Raw genomic sequence first — 22,415 nt, 5'->3', positions numbered from 1 at the left:
TACATACAATGCGGAGCACACAATTTGCAAGTGAAGGTTATTGCATGAGCAATAAGATGCTGGTAACTTTGCTGTGTACTGAACAAAGGTGTGCCCCCCAACGTTTGCAGCAGTAGTGTCATTTAAAGGCTGTACTAGAAGTTACTGTATATTATGATCTCCTGATAAAGGGGATAACTGCTGAAACAATACTGTGAAGATGATACGTTTCTTTACAAATCAGTAAGGTGAAATATCTCAAATAGATAGACCGGCCATCTGTAATTTTGGATATAATGATCAAATGTGTTATGCAAGAGCATGTATGAGTATATTTAGGGCAGCGTATAATAAAATGGTTTGTAATTTTTGGTTTTTCAGCTGCGCAGTGGTAATGCATCATATCATTAAATATATTCACTACTTTTATGTAGTGAGGGAAAATTACTTGTTGTGGGTGCTATTGCTGTTATGAAGACAACATGAATTGATTTATCGCTATCAGTTGAGTTGAGAGAGAATAGAGTTATAACAAAATGATGCACTTGTTTTCTGCACGACGACAGTTAACTTTGAAGCACTACATTTCTGGAAGTGTACCAGTTCGGGAGCAGTCTTTGTTGTTTTCGTTGGCAGTGTCCTCCTTGTGTTATTGAAGCCCCTGTCTGTAGCTATAAGTCCTTGTTGTATGTTTTTAAACAAAACAGAGTGTTTGCTTTGTCCATTATCCTGACAGACTCTTGGTAGTCTTAGTTTGAACCAGTCCATGTAATCTTTTCTCCCCCTTCTTTAAGTCCGTGAAGGAAGTGTCTGTGTTGGAGTAGATTGTAAATCCATTTTACTATCCAAAAGCCCAAAATATTGTTTTGAGCCACACTTGTTCGATTATATTGCCTGTTTTTTCCGTGTAGTCAGTCATTTTCCCTGTTTGGATGTAAAAGTGTTTAATTAGATTCCTAAGAGTTCTGCTTGTGACTTATCCTTTCTTATAACAAGTCATTTCCTTGTCTCTTGTCTATTAGGCACTTGGCTCCTTTATTCGATAACCCCAAGTTGGACAAGGAGTTGCGCTCTATGCTCAGGGAGAAGTTCCCAGAGTTTTGTAAGGCGACATCTTCGTCTTCAGAAGGTGAGTAGCCCAAATGAGAAACAGCAGGATTACTTGAACTCTGTGCTGGTTGTGTCAGCCTCTTTATTTTATGGACGCTGCTTTTCAAATGTGTAACAAAACAAGGATGTCCTTTTAATTCTCAACATAGTTTAATATCACAAAGATGTCAGTGAAAAGGGGGCCATGCAGACTGGCTGGCTGCAGCTGTTCTGTCTAGAATATAGTATTTCAGATAGCACTAAGACTGCTAAACACTGAAGCAGTCTCTAATGAGGAGATAATTGAATGTGTGCGGGAAACAGCTGTCCGCGCTTCAGATATTGTAAGCAATCAATGGGTATTCTATCAAAAAGCTGACTAAATATGAGAACACATGCTAACAGAAAATATCTGGAATTGTAGTCTGAAAGTGACTTTAAGCAGCATGTTTCCAAAAAGTGTCTATCAGGGTATGAGAAAGGGTTCATCAAAAAAATATTGCTAGAAAATGTGCCTTTGAAATGCACAGAATGTGGTCCTGTACTGCATACTGCCAAAAAGCTGTTAGTAGACCACCGTGCTAGAAATATTTGAATGGAAGACACCTGCTTAAAGTTGTCTTTAAACCCAGCTTTGGCTGCCGTGTGACCCTAAAGGAACCAGAAGTTGTCCCTGTAGGAAGAGTGTTTTCCCTTTAGCTATTTCAAGAAGAGGAGAAAGGAAACTCCCAGGTTTTAAGGATTATATGACCCAAGATCCGATGTTAAAGTCCTCTACAATTTATACAAGAACAAATCCAAATAATCTGAAAAAATGGGAAATTGATGTTAGGTAGGACAAAAAGCAACAAATATCTTATTACAAAGCTAATAGTGAATTGCAATTTCCTCTTTAAAGTAGAGAGATCATTAGAAAACTTAGTCTACATCAGACTCATATGTAAAGATAGCAGGCTTGCGAGTACAATAGAGAAATAGTCTAGGCTCTTTAAATACAATTGAGGTTAAGAGTGGTATAAGAGCCCTGAATAACTATTTAATCACAATAAAAACAGCCTGTGGCTTAATTTGTAGCATTTCTAGTATATGCGACTGTTATATGGAGCAACTGAGTTTGTCAGAGCTTTTGTAGAGATCTGTCTCTTTTTATACATCAGTATTGTGGCACAGCTGGCAGACGTTCCCTAGAGCCTTAAAGGCCTTTTCTAAATAACGAACAGTGAAATTCCCTTGTGGCAGACTTGTACAACATTAGGTATTTAATTAATACTTTTAACCACAGATTTCTGACTTTTACAATATTCCCACGCACCAGACTAGATCCAGGAGATTTAAATAACATTGCTCCCATGTGCCGATAGGTGGCACCGTGCGACTCTGCACCAAGTTCATTCAACTCTGGAACTAGCAAATGGAGCTGTGTATAAGTGCCACCCATGGATGCTGAAATCAGTTCCTTTACTTCTGCGCCTTCAGATGGTTATCCAGAGCTCCGCGCCTGCTCACCTCTGGAGAGATTTGTTGAGAACAAATCTGCCAGTGTGCAAGGGAACATGCCACCTTCAAGACTACAGGGTTTAAATCTCGTACGGACTATTGCAAATAGATGTCTATGATAGATTCCCACGAGGTGTGCTTTTGAGGTTTGGGTTCGGTGCACAACTCCAAGGGCTCCAACCACTGCGCCCAACTGAACCCGAGAGTCATCTAAGAAAGGGGCAAACACCGCAATGCAGCTCTCGCTCCCTGTTGAAGTAGAGAGTGCATACCTGCTGTCGTTCCTACAACAGATTTTCATTGCGATCGAGTTCCTTTGGTAAGTCAAAGAAAAAACACATGAAGCCCAAGAGGCACTCGGCCCCTTCTCACCGCTCTGGGTCACATTAGAAAGTGCACCATGCCTCTCTGTCTCGCTCTTGTTCCACGAACAGACGATTTCAACCCAGGTCCTAATGCGCTCCAACTTTCTGTATCCATTGGTGATGCCGCTGCAGTTTGAGGCCTGTAGTGAGGTCATTCTGTGCATCTTTGGCTTACTTCTGACTCTCTCTGGTGTGCTTTCGAGCCCCAAGCTTCAGGTTACTGCCAGAAGATCCATCCTCCGTCCTCCTTGAACCTGCTTAAGTTTCCTCACTGGCATCGGGCGACTTGGGTTCCAACACCAAAATCTGTGCTGATCCCTTGTACGTTGACACTAGTACTAGAGGAGGATCCACAACCGATTGTGTTGTCCGACGAGGCGCAGCCAATACTAAATCCTTCTGACTCAGACATAATACCATTACCGACAGTTGTGTATAATCTGACAGAGACTTCTAGCCGCAGATTTGTTTCCTTTTAATTTCCCCAGGCATCAGACTGGATCTTGGAGATTTTTCGCTAGCAGTACGCCTGTGCGCCGGAATCTGGCGTCGTTTGGCTCTGTCTGTGTTGTCCGCTCCGGAAGTGACTAGTAAGGGTCACTGGGCCCTAAAAAATACCAGCCATATGAAGAGAACCTAATGTGGACTTGTCTGAGTAACTGGGTGATGCCAGTAGTTTGGCTACTTCTCCAGAGACTGGCATGCTTTCTCCCCCTACTGTGGCTGTGGTGGAGGGAGCCTCCTAAACGGTTATGCAGAAAGCGACTGAGGTCCCTTGACCTTCTGTTGCCCTCGGTGGCAGTTAAGTCCAGCATCTTGATGGAAGTGCTGCAACCTAAGTCTCCTCTCGTTCAATGATACCCTCACTGACATCCTGTTGGGAACCTGGTCCACATCCAACATATGGTCTCCTGTGAATAGGACGATCGACCGCTGCCACTTCCCCACGGAACCCAAACTTTCCCCCTACACCCTGCCCCGGAGAGCTTGGTGGTCCAAGACAACTTCCCTGGGTGCATTTCCTTCCGCTCCCCCTACAGAGAATCCAAGAGGCTGGACTTCCTGGGGAAGAAAATGTGTTCTTCTGCCAGCCTAGCACTGTGGTCTGTGAACACTGCATGCCTTTTGGGCTGCTACTCCCACTTTCTGTGGGACACGTTTTCTCAAGTGCTGCTACAGGTTCCAGAGAAGGCATGTGCCATCCTCTCTTAGGCCTTTACTGACGGGAGAGACACAGCAAAGTTCACAATTTGCTGTGGTTTGGACACGACCGATTCACTGGGCAGAGCGGTTTAATCGACAGTGGCCCAGAGGCACCACATCTGGTTGAGGACTACTGGCTTTTCGGGGGATGTCCAAGTTTTCCTTATGGACATGCCCTTCATTGGCACCTGTCTCTTTGGCAGCAAGGCAGACTTGGTGCTGCAGCACTTCAGGAACTCGTGGGCTACGGCCATGTCCTTGGGCCTCTCGGCAGCCCCATGTCACCCCCAATCTGCCTTTCAAGCTGTGGAAGGGGCTTCCAAACAATACAGTTTCTTCCCAGCCACCGAGCCACACATGCTCCCCAGCCAGCGGTCTGGTCTGACGCCCCCCCCCCCCCCCCCCCTCCTCCTTTGAAATGCCAGCTGCAGCCTTCAACAAGCCCTTCTAATCTACCCCTTTATGATCATGGGCATACGGTTCGCAGCAGAATTCGCCATCAACTCCCCCACTGGCAGTCCATGGCATCAGACAGGTGGGTCTTGCGGATCGTCTGAAGGGGCTACTCCCTCCCGTTCGAGACTTCCCCCTTCCTCCATGCCACTATTTCACAAACGGCTGGTGGAGGATCTTTTATCCTTGCTCCGCAAGGAAGTCATGGCTCACTTGGCCAAGGCCATACAGAGGGTTCTGGTGCCACAAGTAGACTATGGTTGCTATTGCCACTACTTTCTGGTTCCCAAAAAGGAGAAAGGCCTTTGTCCTATCCTCGATCTACATGCCATCAACTTCTTCCTCAAGAAGGAGAAATTCAAGATGATCATGGTAGCTCAAGTCTTGTCTGCCCTGGACCCCGGAGACTGGATGGAAGCTTTCGGCTTGCAGGACGCCCATTTCCACATTCCTGTCCTGCCTGCCCACCGGCGCTATCTGCACTTTACCATAGGCCACAAGCACTTTCAATTCACCCTGCTCCCCTTTGGCCTTGCCAGTGCCCCTCGGGTGTTAACCAAGATGATGGCAGTGGTCACAGGCTGTTGTATTTTGTTACACCACTATTAATAAGTATCCAAAACCTACAAACAAGCTCAATGCAGAGAAAAGGGAGATAGTGTACTGGAGTCACAGATCCAGTGTCGCAATTTCAGTTTTCTCACTGTGCTAGCTGCATATTGGATTGTTTTGACACACTTCAACAAGACCGTGTGATTGACCGGTGGCTCATTGGCCCTAAAATGGGTATGGGGTTCTAGGCAATAATAATTGCTTCTATATCACCACGGGAGAGTTACAAGTCAAGCCATTACACATCCTTCAGAATTCATATCGCAAACCACAAAGATGCATTAGTGTACAGGGTTATCCGAGTAGTCATCAACCTGGTAACCGAAGTTATGAGTTATATATGGAATGAGAAAGCCACACCCTCTCTTTTGTGGCATGCTTAAGCATCCTCATTCCATCCTGATAGCATGATACTCTCAGGGTTCACTCAACCTCAGTACGTGGGAGTTCTTGATAAGTGATGTACTGGAATAATAGCGGGATCCAGTTTACTTTAAAAAATAGCTTGAGGTACACTCAAAGGAAATACCTTTATTAGTGGGTACCTCGGGTATGATTAAAAGCAAATATGAAAATTGTCTGTAATGATCCACTCATTCTTAATGATTCCAACTGTTCCAGCCCACTCTGGTGCCAATACTTGGTCAATGGCTTTCTTCAGGGCTAAATGAAGCCCTAATTCTAGTGCTACCTAAAGCATTTGCTCACGGGAAAAGGAATTTCCTACTTCCGCAATGACTATAAAAACACCCAAGCTAAGGGTTGCTATGGCTTTTTGGTCGTGGAGGGCGACTCCCTCTGCAGTCGCACAATCGACAAGAGGTGTGCCCAGTAATTCCACCTACTCTGCCTTCCGTCAGTCATAATGTTGAGGGTGTAACTGCTTACCAGAAACCCTGTGTGTTCCCATGCAATGCCAGCAATACTTTCTAGGACGTCTCTTCTACTATTGGATATTATTCCACAGTTTAATTTGCCCTCCTGTGTTATTGGGACCGCTGTACTCCTGATTCTTCTAGGCCTTTCTTTAGATACATGGATCGGGTTGGCTAAAAAGTGCCAGAAACCCCCACTCTACCTGATAAATACCTCATCCCAGATTCCTCTCTGGGCTCCCGTTATCCTTCCAACACAGGCCTTCAATATTCCTTCACCCGCTGCTTCGCCCTTCACTATTTTATGCCTTGACAATGTTGATTACAAATGAGTCGGATTGTGTTCGGATGTATTTTTTAAAATGCATATCTGCAGTACATTGATTAAATCAGCAGTTGGCATTTTGTAAAGTGCTCCTTTTCACCATACTTTTCGGTAGTTTGTCTCTTGTTTGATTCTTACGAAGTCCATTTCCAAGGAACTGGTCTAGGGGTGAAAGTTTGGTGAGCACGAGGATGATGTGTGCATTTGGAAGTCTGTTCATTCTCCCAACTGCTCCTCATGCCACCTGCTGATCCACAGCAGGCTGGACTTTTGAGCTTCTTCCCCTTTTATTCCTGCAGTCAAAACTGAAGAGCCGGTTTCCATGGAGATGGAAAATCACATGGCTGACAAAGAGGACAGTTGCTATGATACTGCTGAGGCCGCATTCAGCGATGATGACGAAGAGGTGAACATCAAAAGTGAAGAGCCGAGCAGCGAGCCATCACCACCAGCGACTCAGCCGCCACAGAAGGGTATGAGTATGCGTCCTGTTCTCATCTACTCGTACAGTATTCATTTTGTTGGCCGTTCCATTGCGTTGTCCCTCAATCCCAGACCACTTTTGTTCTTGTAATATGTTGGACCAGATGTGCTTGGCGCAAACTTGTATTCTTCTAAATTTACATGCCAGTCTACGTTTGCATTATGTCCACATAACATGTTTTCAGAAAAGCTGTTACAAGTATGTAAGCCTTCTCTCACCCCTTTTGTCTTTATCAGACCTGCACTTGGCAAATATACAGCATTTGGAATATATTTCAAGTGAGCTTCATTTTGAGGAGGCAACAGAGACTCCTTATGTTTAGAGAGGGTAATGAGAGAGGAGCTGCTGTTGAGTTGACCATGATGAGTAGTTTGTTGAAATGCCCTGGCTGGCAATAACATATCTCCTTTATGTTGCCTGTAGAGCACTTTAACGTCAAGGTTGCCTACATTGGTATGTTTGTAGTAATGGATTAAGTTGACCACTTCATGCAAAATGTTTTTTCCTCCCGATCTACCATTCAGCTTTGCTGTACTGGCCCATCTGTGCTGTCATTTTAGCGTTTCAGAAACAATCTATCTTGCAGTTACCTGCTTGTGTCTGCTCGCCATGGGGTGCGAAGTGACCTCGCATACAATTTTCTTAATGTTATAATGCTTAGATGAACGTAGCTTGATGACTAGTGGAGGGATATCTTGGGCTTTAAGTAGGTTTTCCCCAACTTTTACCTACATTTTTCAGAAGTAGACCTCAGCATAGGAATTTGTAATGGGGAGTGCTATGGGGAGCAGGGTACTGGAGATGCAATGAATCATTGCCTTACGTTTTACTCCCTTCAAATTATCAATATGCTCTAATTTGAATATATAAAGATGACATCTGAGTTATCCAGTACACTTGTGCATGCCCTTTCTCTTTTATTGATGATAAATGTTCAGTAGTTGAGAAAAGGAAGAGCAAAAGACTAAGAAGTTTTAAATTATTATAATTGAAGTCTCATAGTTCAGTAGACTTCTTTCTGTTAACACCCTGCCACTCTTGCCAACTTAGCTTGGTTAAGTCTTAACATTTCTCTCAAACTACCAGCAGTTCAAAAGATCAGTAATCATTATTAAAATAGCTATAACCCCAAGAACAGTGTTTGTTTAGTTGTGCATTCCCATTACTGAAAAGCACTCCGATGTTGACTATTCCTATGTTGTTCACTCCCGAGAAGTAACCGTAGCTAAGATTTTCTAACATACCCTGAGTATGAGGCAGTCCCCCCCCCCCTTGGACTCTGTTCTTTCTGTTACATTTACTTCAGAAAATTCAGATCTCACAATTTCGTCTCACCTGGATGACCTACATGCCCGTGCTCTTTTTTTCAGTGAGTGGTTTGAGTGATTCTCTATACCCTGGAACAGGGAGATTTCAGATAGGATGCCAATATCTGTGAAAGAAAATAAATTTCTCTTTAAAGCATGCTCGGCTTGTGGTTTCAAAAAGTTCTTCACTGAGTGTATTACCTGCCTTTACCCAAAAAATAAGGCATTAAAATGTGACATCAGTATGCCTTTAAGATTAAAAACACTGAGTGCCAGAGACGGACACCTAGCTGTAGATCTACAAAAGACATGCCCCGCCTCAAGGGACGGCGCCTTATTAGGAAGATGTTACTATAAGTGCACGTTAGGGAACTTCTGCTAAAAGACACATACAGGGAGGCACCTGCACCTGGAGGTGCCTGAGGTACTCGCCGGAAAAGGTTCTTCTAAACCTACCTCTGCTTTAGAAGAGCATACCATCCTCTTGCAGCCTGCAATGATCCCATTGGCCTGGCACCTGCAAAAATGGCCACAGGAGCGATCTTATTACTCTTCCTGTAGAAAATGTTGTTGACAACCGCCTCATTGATTATGAAAATTATAAAATCATCTGCTCCTCAGTTTTCGTTGACGCCATCTTCATCGACGATCAACTCATTGTCAACAGCCTCATCGACTGTATGGTCTTCAGTAGTCCTTTTCTCTAACAGCTTCGTCGATGGCTATGTCCTCGCCATTGACAAGTGCTTTCTCACTGCAAATTGTAGATCATCCAGTGGCCTCTGCAACACCTTTTGTGGCTTGAACATTGCATTTTGTCTATATCGCCATTACCGATCACTAGAGGGACCACTGAACTTTGTGTTGCCCCTCTTTCCTCTGAAGTTGTTGCACCATCTAATCACCCATATTTTGGAAACGTATTTGGAATACAAAGATGATAATCAGAAATTTGTGTCAAAAGGAGATCAGACCTATATGGTGTATAGTCTGCAGCAGTTAAAAGCTTAGTATTTGCTGGAATATGATGAGCATTATTCACTTCAATGGCCGACAGTTCTGCAACAAAACCAGCCTCCTCCACCACAGCAGTAGCATCTAGATCATCTTCTGCTTTCTCACTACTTGCACCAGTGACTGCCGCCACCTCAGCTGGTTCAAATTCCACCCAGTTTTAGGGAATATGGGCAACCTAAGCGTAGAGGAAAGGGACGATAAAGTCGCATATGCAGAAGGTGTACTAGAAGAGGACGTAATGAGCCAGGATGCAATTGATGACAGTGACTCGTAAGATCAGCATGACCTTGAGGATTCGCTCATGTTAGAAAATGGGCACCATCTCAGTTGAACTGTACACCGAATTATATTTCTAAATTTCACACTCTGCTGGAAAGCCGATCAGAGAAATTTGTCAATCTCATGACAGTGGCAGAGCAGCAACGTTTCCACTTTGATTTTAAGGAACAACCCAGAAAACATTTCAGAGAGACTTTCAAGTCCATTCGTAGCTTGGACTACGCCTACCATGATGGACGTAAGCTAATTAAAAATATATACATAGTCCCTCTTGCACTTCCATGTATGGAAAATAAATACTGTGCTGCAAACTCTGGACCTTCCTGGCATAATGTTCACACATGTCTGCATTCAGTCGTCGCAGCTCAACGTGCATCATGCAGTCGAGTCACACCTACCTTTACACCCCCTTGGTGGAATGGCAGGTGCATTGACGTAATGGACAAAAACGAAAGCCATGGCAGCAAATTCCATTAAGACAATGAATACACAAGCCATTCATGTCCTTTACCAGCAGCCAAAGCATTCATTTACGAAGGAACTAGACAGTTGTCTGCTGTTCTCAGTGTAACTATGGATATTTCCAATGTGGTCTTTCATTAGTTAGTTCTTTCAGGTCTCTGGCACTTCTTTTCGATCGGAAGTACAGTAAAATTCCTCAAAATGCCTTTAAATGGCAAAAAAATGTAGATTAAACTCTTCATGGCATAAAAAGGGACACTCATTTGGAGTGTTGATATTTTGTGCATCCTCTGAATTTCCTGGATCCAGAACATCACAGAACTTCATAGGAGGATCATTACAGTATGGTTTCGGTGGCGATAGTATGGCCATTGCCACCAGCAATCGAGGATATTACAGAAAGCAGAAAAAGGGCAACAAAAACCCTTGTTAGGACTTACAGTGTTCTTCATACACTTAAGACCAATGCAAAAACGAGAGATTGACCTCTTCACATTGCCTGTTGCCCCTCTCCATTCTGTGAAGTGGAGAATTTCAGACTTTGCCTTACAATCGGAGGGCAGCACTACAGAGCGTTGAGTACACAAGATTGTCCATTGCGGAAACTAATGGAATTTTGGCAACAGCTGCCCTGCTGCTCACGTACCACAGAACGCCTTCAACATGTGGCCAAGCTACAATATGAAATATATGATCTACTGGATACATCAACACAATAAGGGCTTTGATTCCGCATTCATCTTTGTTTGGAAAGAAAATAGGCAGTTGGACACCCGATGTAGATCTTCAAGATCATAGTTAGGTTTCTTAAGAGGCAGTTCTTTGGAATGATCACACTTCAAAGAGGTATACTCGTTGCACCAGAAGGGGAATTCCTGAAGTCCTTCGACCAGGTGTCTCTAACCTTTTCAACAGTGAGAGCTACTTCTAGGGAATGAAGTCCATTCTGAGTTACTAGGAGGGAAGAGGAGAAAGAAAGAAAAGGCGTAAAAGAAGAAAGATAAAGTGAAAAGTGAGAGAAAGGAAGTGAGGCAGGGTCAAAACTTAATGAACAGTGGCAAAGAAGAGACAAACTGACTGCAGGAAGAAAGGGAAATTTGAAATAATGGGGACTAAGTTAAGGAAGGGAGGAACAAAGGCTAGAAGGAGCAAAGAGGAGAAGGGAGGAAGCAAGGAGGACCAAAGGAGAAGAAACAAATGTAATATGTAGGTAATGAGAGGAAAGGGGAGAAGGAAAGAAAGAATGCAAGCGAGAAGGGAAAAAGCGGAGGAGGTAGAACAGTGAGAAAGAAGGAAACCGTGGTGTCTCCATGTCTCGTCTTTTGTCACAAGAATGCTAATCAGTCTCTGCAAGAAACTCATGGCACATACTAGCAAAAGCATGTGTTCAATTGCAGCCTCCATGCAGGTGCACCTTCACGACATAAGTTGAGCTGTGATACGGAAAGACAAGTATGCGTTCACCAAACACTACTGACTGAAGCAGGCCTCGGAGGTGGCATAGGGGAGGTGACGTGTGGTAGAAAACCTAAGCAATGGTGGCTTTTTAGCGGGCGTGAGAGTCCTGAAGCATTCACCTGATTGGTTAACGTTTGGCTGTTTTTGAATAATGTGCCTGTGCTACTGAAGAAACACTGTTATTGGGCCTACAGCTATATTAACCGTTCTAATTGGCTCTTTTAAACTACCCTGGATTCAGAGACTGAAAACAGGGAATAATTCAAACATGTGAACCTATGAAAGATACCCACACTGAAGAACTAAAGTTGTAAGTAACTTATCTACATTAAGCTAAAAAAGTTGTGATTTCTTCATAGGCAAGAAGAGAGAATTTCGATTCCACCCGATCAAAGAGACAATCATTGAGGAGCCAATCGATATTACACCTTATTTGGACCAATTAGACGAGTCTTTGAAAGATAAAGTGGTTTCCCTCCAAAAAGGAAGGTTTGTGTTATATTTGCTTTACCTGCAGAACACTCCACTCCCTGTGTGTGTGCGATCCTCTTTCGATGATGATTCAATCCACTCCCTTTACTCCTGCAATGCCCCTCATTATTTGCCTGCCACACTACTTCCATATTTGATCACTGTTTCTCTTCCTACTCCTTCACCACAGTGAAACAATTTTTTTTAACACTCTTCTGCTCTCTTAATTTCTGCTTCCTCCCTTCTCATTACCAACATGCTTTCCCTCTTCCCTGGCACTCTGTTAATTATCGTGGTACTCTGCCCCCTCCTGTTATCACCTACCATCTTGCGGGTAAACTGTGCTCGTAATCCTTGTCCGTGCTGTTATTTTTCGCCTATTCTTCGCTGCCTTTTCCGTGTCTTTTATTTCTGCTCCACCTCCTTTTCTTTCATTAGTACTTATCTCTTTAATGCTTCCAGGCTCTCTCTCTATTCTCATCTTTAGTTGCTTCCTGCATTTTCGCTTGTTTCCTTTCTTTCTGTATTCTTGCTGTGTGATTCCCCTTACCTTTTCAGTTTCTTACCCAGTTTTATTCACAGTTGATTATGTATATGTGGTGCTTACCTATCTTTTTCTGATGCAGTGATACCGAGGCACAGTGTGAAGTCATGCAAGAAATTGTGGAACAGATCCTAGAGGTAAATTAGCTATTTTGTGCCTTGTGTGAAAGTGGTTTGTGGCGAGCAGTGTACTATGTTTGTATTGTGCATCTTTGAATCTTGTATATGTATTTGTTTTCCATGGTAATAACTTAAGAGGAAGACTTAAAGATTAGGTGCATCAGCAGAGAGCACACAGAGCTGTAAACCCTATATTGTGGGAGAATTACGTTTTCTCCTTGTTTTCCCATTTCGCTCTCCGTTTCTGTTCTCCTGGTTTTGTTCTAACATTTTGTAATTGCTGCATGTGTGCGCCTTCCTGTCTCACTGTCCATAATGTCCCCTCCATTCCTTTCACCCCTTCTGCCTTTATCTGTTTTCCAGGAGGACTTCGATTCAGAACAGCTGGCTGTTCTTGCTTCCTGCCTTCAGGAGTTATTTAAGGCTCATTTTCGCGGAGAGGTATTACCAGAAGAGATTACCGAAGAGTAAGTGGTTTGTATTCTTGTGATATATAGATATGTTCACTTTTTTGGTGTGTATGTGTATGCACCTTTCTTCTCTGGATGGTTGTCCAGAAGGTGACAGCAACTGCTCAGTTTTCTAATGAGATGTGCATCCTAGTATACAATTGGATATTTCTATGTTAAGGTCGATTAAAGCATTGTGTTGAGTTCTTTAGGTTCTCCGGACCCTTATTGATGGCATTTACCTGCCAGTCTTCAAAAAGCTTAAAAGAGCTCCCACAGCTGGGATTAAGGACCATCACATTTGCCTCTTTCCACTACTTAGGGGGACTAGACAGGGGTATCTGCCCCCCCCCCCCCTTTGCTGCCAATGTCAAACCACTGTCTACACACATCAGGATCTCAAACTGGGTGACCGGCATTCGTTTTAGGGAGAATCACACAAGGCCTATCTCTTTGCAGCTGATTTTCTCTTCACCTTGTCTGACCACCTACATCCCTTCCAGCAATAGTAGACTTAGATACCTAGGCCTCACCATTACTAGAGAATTGGAAAATTTTACCCATACCTGCTAGCCCGGTTTTGCCCTAGTCCGGCTAGTCAGTCGGGCGGCTTGGTTCCAGTGACGCAGCGAGCATGGGACCCATGTCTAGGCACATCCATCATACTTAAGGTGTCGCACTAAAATAAACAAAAAAGTGATGGATGAGATGCTTGAATCTCAGCCACTGGTAATTACTCGGGCAGGAACGCAGTCCATAGTTTTTTTAATGCCCACCATGACCTCAGGTTAGAAATAGCCAAACAGTCTTGGGGTTTTTGTGATCTTATAGAGAGGGAGACGGAGTGTGCTCGCCTGGCAATTCAGGATAGGCTGTTCCATAAGGAGCAGAGTAAGAACTTATTTGCATTAGATGGGCCTTTCGCTAGAGTGGCACAGTGGGTGGAAAAACAATAGGTTGGAATGCTGGCCCAAGTGATTGCAGTGGTTAAACTTATTTGCAAGCATTCCTCTCATCACCTTTTGTCTGTACGTATTCCACTCCCTGCCAATATATGTTCCCATTGGTGGCATGATATCCCTACATAAAAGACTAACAGACTTTGTATAGAAAGGCATAATGCTTTGCATCTCAGCTGTGCTCTTGATGCCGCCTAGGGAGTGGAGCAGGTGTCTGGTGTGCCCCAACTTGGTGGGATACTATTGGGTGGCACGCCTACGATGCATATCCAAATGTGTGGTGAGGGAAAGAGTGATTTAAAAAATCAATACACATCAAATGGGCTGTAGCGTTCTGGCTACTCCGGGACTTGTCCTGGCTAGCTCGTTCATACCGACCCTGAAAAATCTACCTCTCGATTGTCCTAAAGTCCTGGGACCAAGTAGCTTCCTGAAGGGGGCTTACGACGTACCCTTTCCCCAACACTCCTGTTAACCACAACCCTGATTATATTCCGGCAGCAGCAACTGCATTCTCCCAGGAGTGGGAGACAGGGGAGTGCAGAGACACATGCGATCTTTAAGAAGGGCATTATAAAGCCCTTTGAAAAATCTAAATAAGAATTCTGTTTCTAAAGTGACTTGCCTCCAATATATCCAATTGTGACACTTGGTGCTCTACCAACCCAACGCAAATGTTGCCACCATACCCCTCACACACCTTGAAGAGCTAGTTTGTAGCTTCTCTGGCTCCAAGGGTCTCGTATGTCAAACATATCAAGCTATCCAAAATAGCAAACACGCCAGCAAATTTCCCTTCCAACATAAATGGGAATGGGACGTTGAGACTATATTCTCTCACAAACAATGGGAAAGGCTATGGTGGAAAATCCTGAAGACTCACTGTAGCACTCACAAAGGGTTAACCTACAAACAACTCTACCATTGGTACTTAACACTTGTATGCCTTTTGTGCATGTTTCCCTCTGTCCTCGATACATGCTGGGCTGTGAACAAGAACCCGCAACATGCATACTCATTTGGTGGTCCAGACCTTGTGGGAAGCTATCCTGGGGCATTTAAGAGGGATCTCTGGATACCCTATCTTGGCTGACTCTGAAATTCCTAATTCTGAGACTGAGACTTGACACTGTGGAAGGTATGAAATCAGCTGATTGGGCCTTAGTAAGGCATGTGGCAGGGGCAACTATTGCCCTATACTAGAAGAAAGAGTGCTCTGCGCTCTGTATCCCTATGGTTCAACAAACTATGGCATGTTCTCGCTATGGAACAGGTAACCTACAGTGTATCTCACTCTGTCTACCTCCCTAGATGGGAAATCGCCTGCTTTGAACTGCTGCAGCTTTTCACTAAATCACACATCATGGAATAAGAGCAGAAACTCTTCAAGACCCCAGCGCTAGGCACCTCCATCTCTGCTCCTCCAGCCCTCTCTCTTACTGAGCTTGGCCACAACCTACTCAATGATGATCTGATATACTTATTGCGATACCCGAGGCAATCCCTTTCCCCTCTTTCTGGATGGGATGTTGAGGGGATGGATCATAGGGTGGGAGGAGAGAAATGTTTTGACAAGTTAATGTATGGCAATAATTGTATGAAAAGCAAAGAGCCCATTTTGAGCTCTTTGTAAGCTTTATCCTGATATTTATCATTAAGGACACTAGCAGGATTATATTTTTCTAAAACCGTTTCATTGTGTTGTGAAAGGCGGGTTTCTGACTTGGGATATCCAATTTTTTAAACATTTGTTTTTTGCAGATCCCTGGAGGAGTCTGTGGGAAAGCCTCTTTACTTAATATTTAGGTAAGTTTGGCGTAGGCAATTTTGCCTTCTTTCTAAATTCAAAAGACCATGCACATTGTAGTGAATGGTATCCAAGGACTTCAAGGAGGTTCTGTTTGAGATGAAGGCAGGACATGCATCCTGCTGTGACCAGAGGTATTCATATGAAGTGAATCCAGCTGAAAGATGCCTTTTTCAGATCACTAACAAATGTTCTTTTAGTGCTAACTGCATTGGAGAGAACTATCTGATACACTTTCTTCTATTGCCCTTTTTTAGGAACCTGATTCAGATGCAGGAAGATAACAGTGGCTTTTCATTACTCCTAGATCTCTTGTCTGAACTCTATCAGAAGCAGCCAAAGATTGGCTACCACTTGTTGTACTACTTGAAAGCAAGGTGAGGACAAAAGAGTGGTTGAAGCAGCACCTCTACTAGGCTATGGGGGGATTGACAATTGGTGGCAGTTGATAGATTAGTGTGGGGCGCACCCCCTTGTACTTATACCACTTGAGAGGTCCATCCCCATACTTGGGTCCCTTCATTTCCACCTTGATGTATGTGATAAGTTTTGATGTTTAGCACTTGTGAATTGCATGTTGTGTTCATGTATGAATGATGTTCCAGAGGACATGTCAAATTTAACAGACTTTGATACTTCCCTTCCATGTTTCCTTATGCACACAAGATTGTTCATTTAGTTTCCCTTTGCGTATCTCTGTAGTTTGTCTAGGCTGGTTAATTGAATGCCCAAGGTGTAAGAAAGTGTAAAATTCCCAAAATCGCAGAGAATGTTTCTATTTCTGCCACTCCCTCACATGAAGTGTGTTTAGACCCTGTTGAGGCTCCTATTTGCCCGATGGGACAGTCACAAGCCAATGATATTCTTCCCTCGATTGAGCAATTGGTTCGATCTCTAATGTTACCGCTTTTGGAAAGAATTAAACTGGTTAGTGACAAAGTTGACAACCTAGAGCAGACAATTCTAGACAACTTTTGTTCCCTAAAGAATGTAGTTAAACACACCATAAAAGCAAGTGACAACCGGAGCTCTCCACCTATAGTCACCTCTCCATCGGTTGTTTTAGCTCCCTCTGCTCTTCCTGGTACACGACCAGTTTTAACACATGATAGCTCTGGACAGGGTCCCTCAAATCTAAGGAATAAAAATTGTGTTCCTCCTAAGAAGGCTCTACAGCCAGTTGTTGTCCCAGAGGTTGTTGAGGTTGTCCCAGAGGTTGTCAAGGTAGTCACACATACTGGTTCAATCGGACCCACCCCTCGTCCGGCTTTGGCCCATATCCATCTTCCCCCTCAGTCTCTCCCTTATGTAGTGGTTTTAACTGGTGTCCCCGAAATAAAAAACCCAAAACCCGAAACCTGTGAAGAACTCAAGAATAAAGTAATCTACTGGCTAAATAGGCATACGCCCATTCCTAACAATCTGGATGGTAATATCTTGCTTGTAAGAAGGGTTAGTTGGGTAGGATCACGACCCAAAGATGTTTCCGGCGATTCTATTATTATTAACTTTAAAGACAGCCGTGTTGCTAACTTTATATGTCACCATGCTCCCTCTTGGACTCTCCCGGGGATCCAGGTGCATGATTTACACTATTTTTACATGCAATCTGCTATCCACGAGGACAGAAGGGGTCTCGCCTGGCCGGGGATAGGTTTCAACTGTGGGTCTTCTGTTCTGAATCCCAATGATAATAATGGTATTTGCCATTGGAATGACATGGATTGACCAGTGGTTGATCATTTTAGCGCAATGATCCCTGGTGGAACTTGCTCTGATACTGATTTGCCACTGGCCAATTCTGATGTTCCTTCCTTGGCTGACTTTTGTATTTCCTCCCCTTCCAAGGGAAAAGTTCTAAACTTGCCTATTCAGCCTCTGAGTCCACAGGTAGTCACACATTGTTCTGATGCCCAGGTAGTCACACATTGTTCTGATGCCCAGAGCGGGGTGCCAAGATCTAGCCCTGGATCCTTGATTTCCTGGAATGTTGCTGGCCTCAAGGCGAAGATGGATTCCCTTGTATGGCTAGAGTTTATAGGTAACTTCGATGTTTGTCTATTCCAGGAAACCTGGTCTGTGGAGCCATTATATCTGCCAGGATATTTAAACTTTCATATTCCAGCAGTTAAGGGCCCTAAGGGCCGCCCTATGGGTGGCCTAACCATCTGGGCCCGTCAGGCCTTATTCCCTAAGGCTAGTGAGTTCCAGACTGGGTCTCTAGATATCCAATTAGTTAGGTTGCCCCTGGTCTCGATGCAAGACCTGGTTATTTTTAACCTCTATCTTAGAGGGACAAAGGGGAAAAGGTCGCAAGTTCTGGCCACTCTGGATACTCTTATGGATACCTACGGCAGTACGAAGGGCACGATTATTGCGGGAGATCTTAATGTCACGTTTGAACCCCTCCTAGCCTCAGATTCAGAATGGGGTCTTGATCCCGAGGAGGATCGTCTGTGGGATATCCCAGCCTTGGCTCTTCCCCCAATAAAACGTTGGTCTGAGGTTATAGTCCAGATAAATTCACTCTGTTATGAGCATGGTCTTAGGGCTTTGAATGGTAGAACCCTGGGTGACAAGATGGGTGCTAACACTTTTGACAATGGTCGCTCCAAAAGTAGAATTGATTATGTCCTCTGCTGTAATAATTTATGGCATTCCATTAAAGATATGGTGGTGGAATCTAGAGTTGAGAGTGACCATAATCCCATTTGTGTCACCCACCAGTGGTGGAGCGGTACCTCCTCTGCAGTAGGTACAATTGAACTCTATCCGCCAGAAGTTGTGCCCTCTAATAATATGCGTAGGGTTAGATGGCGGGAGGTGGCGGCCAACGATATGTCCCTAGCAAAAATAGATTCTGACTTGGCTGGTGCCATCTTGCATTTAGAGGACGCATTGGCCTCCGACGAAGGTTTGTCCCAAGTTACAGGTATCCATGAGTTATTCTTTGAAAGACTAAAAGGTTACTTCTTGAAGCCAGCGGTTAAAAACAAAACACGCCCTTCTGGGCGGCTTCGTTGGTTTGATAGGGAATGCAGAAAGGCAAGAACGAATCTAGCTGCAGCCCTCTCTAGTGGCAATAGGACTCGCACTCAGCTGGCAAGGCAGGCCTATAAAAAATGCCTTGTGCAAGCAAAAAAGACCTGGGACGAGCTCTTTTGGCAAGATTTAAAGGGAGCAAGCTACGGGAATGACCCAAGAAAGTTTTGGAATATTATCAAGTGGAACAGGGGTGGCCTGCCCGATACCCCTTCAAACCATGTGGCACAGGAAGATTGGCTCAGGTATTTTATGCCTCAATACGCCTGTAGTGCTTTACATAGTGATTTGGTTACAATCCCATATGTTTTTTACATTAAAGGTCCTTTCAGTCCCAAAGATGTTTCTGTGGCCCTGGCCTCGGTAGCTACTGGACGTGCACCTGGATCCGATGGGGTCCCGTCTGATGTCTTTCTCCAGAATAGAACTTGCTGGAGTAAGTACATTGCACTAGTGGCCAATGCGGTGGCTGAAGGTGCCCCTGTACCAAAATCTTAGGGGGCCGCCATTATTATCCCAATCTTCAAAAAAGGTGATAAGGCTCTCCCGAGTAACTACAGACCCATTAGTCTGATAGATACAATACAGAAGGTTATCGGGAGGATGGTCCTGAATTTAATATTAGATTGGGAAGAGGACAATGGGGTTTTATCCACATTCCAAGCAGGATTCCGCAGATCGATTAGTAAAGTGGACCAGGTTTTTCGTTTCATCCAATTACATTGGAAGACTGTGACTTTGGGGAAAGGCAGTCTCTTTGTGGCTTTTGTTGATCTGAGAGCTGCCTTTGACCTAGTTCCTCGGTCAAGGTTGTGGCTCGTTTTGGCAAAGCTGGGGCTTCCTCTGGAAGTTCTGACTCTGGTTATGAGACTACACGAGTCCAACTTTGCTAAAGTCCAATGGGGAGGTTATGATGAGGTTACTACAGAGTTTCCAGTCGAGCGCGGTGTACGCCAAGGCTGTACTATGGCCCCGACGCTCTTCTCTTTGTATATTAATGGGATTGTAGATCGTATGCTCAGTGTTCCCACAGATGCTCCTAAACTGGCGGGGATAGCCACCCCAATACTGATGTTTGCGGATGACACTCTTATTGTGTCAAAAACACCAAATGGTTTGCAAAAAGCTTTGTCCGTTTTTGATGATTTTTGTTTAGCCCATGGATTAGAAGTAAATGTATCGAAAACCAAACTTATGGTTTTTAACCCACCTCCTAGTTACAGAGTAAGGAAGTTCTTCATGAATGCCCAGCCACTAGAGGAGGTTAACAGCTTTACATATCTTGGTATGCACATATCCAATGATAATAAGTGGAATAAGCATGTCATGATGTCCTCCTTGAAGTTACAGCAGACTACTGGGGTTTTACTCAAGGAGTTTAAAACCTCCTTTACTAAGCCAATTAAACCTGTCCTTCAAGTCTATGAGGCAAAGGCTTTAAGCTCTGTCTTGTATGGGGCAGAACTATGGGGTTTCGACTCCTTGAGATCCCTAACGGTAGTCGAAAATAAATTCCTACGCAGTATTACAGGTCTACCGCAGAGTACACCATTGGTCCCCTTAAGATATGATTTAGGTAGGAGAGCTATCCTGGAATTAGCTAACCTCCGTCCTGTTTTATACTGGCGGAGGTTGTGGTCTACCCCGGAGCTCTCCTCCTACGCCAGGGGACTCTTGGATGTTATCAAGTCTGACACTTCTCACAAGATTGGCTGGCTTAGGAAGATACGTGCTGCCTTGGTTGACTTGGGCTTGGTGGGGCTGTGGAGTGATCCGCTGACAATGACATTCCCTTCTAAGAGCTCCTTGAAAATGCTGTATTGGGAACATATTGATTTTAAGATCTGGAGCCAAGTCAATAGCTCCTGGATGACTAATTGGTTCTTAGTGACAAAAATTACTCCAGCCCTAGAAATTTATTGGGACCTGATTACCAAACCTAGTGACAGGAAATTATATTTTCAGCTACGAATAGGTTCCTTGCCACTCAGGTCACTGACTAGTAGCTGGTCAAATGCTGGTAATGATGCATGCCCTGTATGTGGCATGCAGCCTGAATCGATTGGTCATTTCTTGTTTGTATGCCACGCTTATATTGTCCCAAGACGCATTTGGCTGTCTCCATTGTGTAGGGCTTTGGGCACTAGGAGTAGTATTGTGGCCTTGAGGATTTTACGTACTAATACCCTACCAATTATTTCCATTGGTCTTGCCAAATATCTGGGCTGGGCATGGTATCTAAGGAACAAATTGTTACGCCCTCTCTGTCATTCTTAATTGAGCTTTGTGTAATAGAGTTATGGAATACTTTTACTGTTTTAACTCCCCTTATTTTATATGATATTCTATCATCTAGTCGTCTGCTTTACTGTTTAATCCTTTTTTAATACCCATTTTAATATTTATTATATGATGTCTTTTATGATCCTGTTACATTTATTTTTTGTGTTTTTAATGAATTGTAACTTTGTGATACTTGTGTCTTTTATGAATTTGAATTTTCGAATAAAGACTATGATGATTGATTGATTGAATTGCCAATCAACTCCCACCAGGCTGGTCTCAGTTGAGCTAGAGGACAAAGTGCTGACTGCAACAATTTAGTTGGCTTTTGGAAGCTCTGCATGCAGATTTCTACTTTAAGAAGATACCTATAATTGCAGCATTTGGCCACTTTACTGATGCAAACTATTTTCTGTGGCCTCCCCTTTTGTCCTGCTTTGGGAACTGTCTGGAAATTAGAACCATCCCACGCATGAAATGTACAAATAGCACATAAGAAAATATATTTAGAAAAGGCTTGTAGATTGGCAACTAAGCACATCGGTAAAGTGTGCAGCACCTAAAGTCCCTCATTCCTAACTTCTCTGTCAATATAGTAGTAGAAGACATCTCACCAGATGTAGTTTGGAGCATCTTCTAAAAATGATTAGGAAAACTTCTCGTGGTATTATTCATTCAGCACAATAAGCAGTGGACCTTCCACAGCCTGGGCATCTGAATGACATAAACAAAACTTTTCAATAGTATAAAAGTCTTTAAAATGAAGAAGCACCTTGATTGTTTGGGCTCCCACCAGACTTATTTCAGGCACTCAAAGATATACTGACACCAATGCTTTCCTTCCTTTAGAGTCACTGTATCAATTTGCAAAGCTCTATGGCTTATTTACAGAAGCCTTACTTCATGTGATCCACTGACAGAGTGAAGCTCCTCAGGAAACCAAAATCTAATGTCCAGACTCTCTGATCACTTCTGGCCTTTATTCTTGTTACAGAACCAGAGACAATCTTATCGACCTTAACACCCCTGATTACTTTGTTTTTGTCAAGTGTTGCTTTTCAGAAATCAAAAGAAGACTTGTAGCAAATTTTAATTCATTGGCTGAACTTGAGAAAGATAATGTATGCCATCATCCCTGATGCAAAAGACACACAATAGATGGACGGAATGCAGAACAAATCAAAACATTCACCCCAGTCAAGAGATCTGGGTTAAATCCATCATTATTTTGGTCACCATGCCACCCCAGTTTAGACCTGGCCATATGCAAATCAGAATTGACCCTGTGCCTCGTGGGAACAGCGAACTGCCAAGCCAGGTCCTCCCTGGACCGGAA

At 43.7% G+C, this 22,415-nt stretch overlaps 1 protein-coding gene across 1 annotated transcript in view; it reads left to right on the top strand.

Annotated features, from left to right (window-relative positions):
- The window catches only part of INTS3 (integrator complex subunit 3), a 590,139-nt gene that overhangs the window by 344,852 nt on the left and 222,872 nt on the right, over window positions 1–22,415 (top strand). Inside the window, exons 14-20 of the mRNA XM_085639326.1 lie at window positions 1,002–1,108; window positions 6,698–6,871; window positions 11,765–11,894; window positions 12,503–12,557; window positions 12,903–13,006; window positions 15,709–15,753; window positions 16,012–16,131. Coding sequence (XP_085495452.1) covers window positions 1,002–1,108; window positions 6,698–6,871; window positions 11,765–11,894; window positions 12,503–12,557; window positions 12,903–13,006; window positions 15,709–15,753; window positions 16,012–16,131 — 735 coding nt within the window. The remainder of the gene's footprint in view (window positions 1–1,001; window positions 1,109–6,697; window positions 6,872–11,764; window positions 11,895–12,502; window positions 12,558–12,902; window positions 13,007–15,708; window positions 15,754–16,011; window positions 16,132–22,415) is intronic.

This window comes from Triturus cristatus, chromosome 12 (assembly GCF_964204655.1).
Source record: "Triturus cristatus chromosome 12, aTriCri1.1, whole genome shotgun sequence".
Taxonomy (NCBI): Eukaryota; Metazoa; Chordata; class Amphibia; order Caudata; family Salamandridae; genus Triturus; species Triturus cristatus.
The sequence above is the reverse complement of the archived record's forward strand: the minus strand, read 5'-3'. Positions and strand labels throughout refer to the sequence as shown.